Raw genomic sequence first — 6015 nt, forward strand, 5'->3', positions numbered from 1 at the left:
AATCGAATTTGGACTATTCCGTAGTCAAAGTACACAAAAAATAGCTCAAAATTAGATTTTTTTTCATTCGAAAATTCACCCAGGGCTTCACCCTCAGTACAATCTTCTTCCTCTCCTCACTCAACCTCTAATCTCCTAGTCTCTTTTCTTTACATTCTATAATCTATTATTCCATCTATTTAGCCTCTTTGTTCTCATTTAAATAGGGAATGACTATGAAAGAGGCCAAGTGTTTAGCAGCATGAGGGCCCACCTGGAGTCTTCCTGGTATCCCTGTGGGCCAGTCCGACACTATCCAGATCTGCCCCTTTACATCACAGCCCATCCTGCTCCTTACATCACTGATTAAGCCTCTTTTTTGTCCAGGCTGGTATGTATGCCACCCCTAGCTCTGGCCTATATATAAAAATACTTTTAAAAAGTTATACAGAGCACCCTAAAACTCAAGACATCTGCAAATGGTCTGTTCTGTGTTATTTTAATTAAATAGTTCAACTTAAAATGAAACTGTTCAATCTGATGTATTATTCTAAGGCAATTAGCAACTGCACAAAATGCGTAAGGCTTATATATGTCCTAATAAAGATTTTTTAAACTATCTGGTTGATATCTGGTTGAAGCACCATTTATTATACTGCTATTTGTAAGGACAATAGCACATGGGTCTCAGTAATCATTTACAAGTCAGAATCATATAACACAGGGGCATAACTAAGAATGCCTGAGCTTACCCAAAACCCACCTCATAATCCTCATGCCCCCTCCTGCACTGGTGTCACTGACATAATTCTGGGGTGGGCAGAATTGGAGGATTGCAAGAGGTGTGCCAGTTGAGGAGTGGGGCAAGGGTACTGCCAGCCCCCATAATCACATTGTATGCTGCCTCTGTAGCTACCCCGCTCACCTCCTGTGGTAGTAATACACAACCAATAGATTTATTGCAGTATTTAATTCTAATCATCTGCATTATAAGTAGTATATATCATTATAAATCATTTTCTAACATGGCCATATGGGTGAAAATTTAACAAAGGGTGAGAACTTCTACTTTGCCAAATTCCTTAAGCTCAAATATTTTTCCTATTCATGAAAAGCAAAGGGTTTTTTCACTGGTAATGCATACAATCTACAGCGAGATGGGTAAAAATATGGAAAGAGTCATGCAATATGAGCAGTTTGTTTGTTTTATATACATGTAATGAATATTAGATATTTAATAGATACTTGGATTGGATAACGAAATACAGTACCTGTATTCCAGATATTTAGGGGCAAATTTACTAACCTGCGGAGTTGCGCTAGCGCAGGCTTTGCCACACTTCGCCAGGCAAAGTTTCGCCAGGGCGCCGCTAATTCACTAAAATCCGAAGTTGCGCTCAGGGAGGCGAATGGTAGCGAAGTTGCGCTATCGTTAATTCGTCAAGGAAAGGAAGTTATGCTTGCGATGCCTAATTTGCATACAGCGCCAAGTTAAAGTACAATGGAGGTATATGTAGCAGCAAATACATTACACTACACAAGCCTGGGAATCCTTTCTAAAATAAAATAAAGTTGTTCTATTGCCCTACACATGTGCCCAGTGTATAGTTTAGGTGCCATATGTTAGGAAATGTAGGGGGGAAGGAGGGTGCCCCCAAAAAAATTTACATTCTTTTTCAGCCTATCACCCTTAAAAAAGGAAAAGACTTTTTTTGAAGCAATCCCTATCTACTCTATTGCACTTCGCCTGGTCTGAGTGGCGAAGTAAAGTCTGGTGCAAGAGATAACGTTCAGTAAAATGCCTATGCTCCATGTGTGTGCCATACTGTGCTTGCCCTATGCTCCATGTGTGCCATACTCTGCCTTCCCTATGCTCCCGGTGTGTGCCATACTTTGCCTGCCCTATGCTCCCTGTGTGTGCCATACTGTGCTTGCCCTATGCTCCATGTGTGTGCCATACTGAGGAAGGAGAACTATTAAAACAAATGGATTTTATGAACCAGTGTTTTAAAGAAAGGGGATATAAGGAGATTTTGTTAAATAGCTCTGTTAAGAAAGTGCAAAACATCAGTAGGCAAAAGAAAAAGATACTGTAGTCTTTTCTACAATCTATAACCCTCTAGCAAAAGAAATTGAGAAAATAATCAAAAAAAACTGTGGAATATGTTAAACTGTTAGTGTTAGACTGGCCCGCAGGGATACCAGGAAAAGTCCCGGTGGGCCCAGGTGTCAGTGGGCCCTCATACTGCTAAACATTTGGCCTATTTCCTAGTCATTCCTTATTTCTATGATGGAATAACAGATTATAGTATGTAAAGAAAAGAGACTAGAAGAATAGAGGTTGAGTGAGGAGAGGAAGAATAATTGTACTGAGAGTTGGCCCCCGGTCTAAGGTTTTTGGTGGGCCACTGGTCTAATGTTTTTGGATGGGCCCCTGGTGTCCCAGTCCGACACTGCTTAAACAAACAATTCCAGAACAACCAACAGACGTTTTTAAAAGAGAAGCGAGTAATCTAAAACAAATGCTTACATAAAAACTTTGTGGAAACAGATGATATAAAAAGGAAACACAGAAAAGACAAATGGGCAGGTTTCTACCCTTGTGCTTTCTGTAAAGCTTTTAGGTATGGACAGAAAAAGAAACATGTTTTTTTCTCCATAACAAATTAAGAACACAAGATACACTAGTGCATAAAATGCACTACAAAAAATGTGATTTATTGTATACAGTGTCCATGCGCCTCCAATACATTGGCAAAACAAATAGAAAATTACGTGACACATTAGAGAAGACATAAATAATATAGAAAAAGGAAAAGAATCACATAGGGGCATATTTATCAAGGGTCGAATTTCGAATTGAAAAAACTTCGAAATTTGAATTTTCATAAGACCAACTGAAATTAAGTCGAATTTTTTTTGGTTGAATAGGTCCATATCCGGACGAATTCGAATCGTACGAATCAAATTAATAGCGCATTTGATCCAATTCGATTCAACGTTTTTCCCAAAAAAAAACAATTTTTCAAAACCACCAATTGACTCCAAATAGGTTCTAGGAGGTCCCCCATAGGCTAAAACAGCAATTCGGGAGGTTTTAGATGGTGAATGGTCGAATTTGAATTTTTAAAGAGACAGTAAATTTCGAATTTCAAATTTTTGATTGTTTGCAAATTCGAATCGAATTTGGACTATTCCCTAGTCAAGCTACACAAAAATAACTTGAAATTCCAATTTTTTTTCATATGAAAATTCACCTTGACCTTTGATAAATATGCCCCATAGTGTCTCTAAACATTTTAAACTAGTTCATGAAAAAAATCCTAAAGGCATGGTGTATTGGAGTATAGAAAGGATGGATGAGAAATTCAGAGGAGGAGGAGACATGGGGACCAACACCTTATGTGGGGAAAGTAAATGGATCCATACTTTACACACTTTAGAACCTAAGGCTTTGAATACAGATTTCAATCTTAGGGCTTTTTTGTAACAAAAAACAAAAATGTCTATCAGAAATTGTAATTATCTTAGTGGGTATAAGCCAGAGAGTATAATCACGTTTAATACCTCATGGTTGAACAGAAGATTTTTCAGTGTATTCTACTGTGATTTATTGTGAATTAATTTATTTATGTACAGTGTGATATGAATTAATAATAGTGAATGCAAAGTCTGTTGATTTTGAGATACAAATTTGATGGAATCAGTTAAAAATTATGAAGTATATATGTATTAAAATACTTAATTCAATATCTATGAAATAATTCATTTTAGATACGGATAATTTATTATAGATTAACTTTATTTGATTAAATTATTAATTCATATAAGACACTTCAATTGTGTTTTATATAGCTGATACAGTTGAATATATTAGAGGGTGATTTGTTTGAATTGTGGGTATAGCTACATATCCTGTTAAATTGGGATCTAAAACTATCGGAATTGGTGGTTGCCATGGAGATATGCTCACTCACAGCAGAAAGGGTGAACGTGTCACTATGGCAACCGGCCACTTAAGAGTAGCTGAGGCCTCTAAGGAAGTCAGAACTCCGATGAAACGCGTCAGGCAAAAGCACTGTGACTACATCCCTTGTCAGGGCTGTTGAGGATTCAATCCCTGGTCTGCATGTTAACTGGACTGTGCGCTCTCCTGCTGAGCCACTGTTGGCAGTTGGAGGTCACACTTTGGACTGTCCCTATAGACTACTGCTATTCCTTGTCTCCATGCCTAATTTCATTAAGGTCAGGTTCCCGTAATCTTATCATCAATGCCCTATATAAGCTATTATATTCCTGCCATCTATTGATGGATCATTGACCTATGTCTGTGTTCTAGCTCTCTTTTTGCCAGTGTTCCTGATTCCTGATTTGCCCTGTTCCTGCTTGTTCCACAGTCCTGTTAATACCTTGTCCCTGCTCCCTTACTTGATCTGAACTCCTGGTTTTGACCCTTCGCCTGTTTCACGGACTTGTGTTGCCTGCTGATCACCAAAGACCTCTTGCCTGTTCCTTTTTTCTTGTGTTGCCTGCCACCTGTCTAAGACCTCTTGCCTGTGTACACGGACTTGCATCAGCCTGCAGCCTGCCCCCAACCTCTGGTTTGTTATACTGACTTATCTTTAGATTATACTCTTTCTCATTTGTCTTCTGCCTCACCAGCACCTCCAGTTTCAAGTTACCCATTAAACATCGTTCTGAGCACATTTCCCATATTCTGGTTCTTCTAACACCAAACATGGCGTTACCATGCATTTCAGCTCCCACCTGCCAACCACACAACTTTGGTTAGTCTTGATATCCCTATGTGCCGGGAAGATAACAGGCGTGGAGTAAAAACAACACTGGGCTTGGAGCCCATGACTAAGCACCCTGAGGGGTGTGAAACGCGTAGGGTGGATGGAGATGAAGCTACAACTTTAACTTTTCTACCAATAAATTTATTTTTTAACTGAATATCTCTGGTCTTGTGGATCCATTTGAGTGCCGGTCAGCCCTGCTTCTTTATCTTCTGCTGTACCGCTCCCTGAAGCTGGGGGTCTGGGGCTCGTGCACCCGGACCACTTTCACTGTTTGGTGAGTTACTTTACAACTAATTCTGGCGCACCTTGTTCTCCTCTAACCACTTGACTTCAAATACTGGACTTTGCCTAAATTCGGGTGGACTACTTGAAGGGAGACTTGATATGTCTATACAATCGTATAGAGAAAGTTTTTAAAGTAATAAATATGTGGTAATACATAGGGATGTTGTTCATACACAAAAAAGTGGATGTCCACCTTTTAATAAACTAAGTATGATATAGAAAGTGATATTCTGAGACAAATTGCATTTGGTCTTAATTTTTTATTTAAAATGTTTTTTGTGGTTGTCCAACAGCTCTCCAGTTTGCCATTTCAGCAGCTATTGGAGTGCTAGGATTCAATCTACCCTGCAACCAGGCAGTGGTGTGAATGAAATACAGGAATATGAATAGAAATATAAGTAATAAAAAAAATAATAATAAAACAAAAATTTTAAAATGTTTGCTCATAACCATTAGATATAAAGACAGGATTGTACACAACCTGATAGATCAGGGCATCCAGTAGGCTTCCACAGGCTGTACCTGGTGCAAACCTTAATCACAGAAGCACTTTGTTTAGGGTTCTTGCAGAATTTCTGCATTTTTGAAAAGCATGCCATGAAAAACCACATATATTCCATTTAAATACGTTTTCTTTTCCAGTTCCAAAAGGCAACCTTCTGTTCTATTGATAGCGGAATGTGTTTCAGCACAATAAAATGAAACATGCTACATCTAAACAAACACACTGAAACGCAAAAACACAACTCAGAATGCTCATGAGTACAACCATACAGAACATAATGGATTCACTTAGCGAATGTGTTTGTGCTCAAACCCGTGTTTAAAGTATGTTAAGCCCTTAGTTACAGTTCATTATTCTCTATGTAAAGCCATGCAGCCCGGTCTAGGTCATAAAAACAGAACTGCATTGAGATGTACACAAGTTTTTTCCCATACAAAAAGGGAG

General features: G+C 38.6%; 1 protein-coding gene across 1 annotated transcript in view; it reads right to left on the minus strand.

Moving 5' to 3' along the window:
- The window catches only part of elovl2.S (ELOVL fatty acid elongase 2 S homeolog), a 30453-nt gene extending 25734 nt beyond the window's left edge, over positions 1–4719 (minus strand). Inside the window, exon 1 of the mRNA XM_018241002.2 lies at positions 4534–4719. Coding sequence (XP_018096491.1) covers positions 4534–4719 — 186 coding nt within the window. The remainder of the gene's footprint in view (positions 1–4533) is intronic.
- Positions 4720–6015: the final 1296 nt, after the last annotated feature.

This window comes from Xenopus laevis, chromosome 6S (assembly GCF_017654675.1).
Source record: "Xenopus laevis strain J_2021 chromosome 6S, Xenopus_laevis_v10.1, whole genome shotgun sequence".
In the NCBI taxonomy this organism is placed as follows: domain Eukaryota; kingdom Metazoa; phylum Chordata; class Amphibia; order Anura; family Pipidae; genus Xenopus; species Xenopus laevis.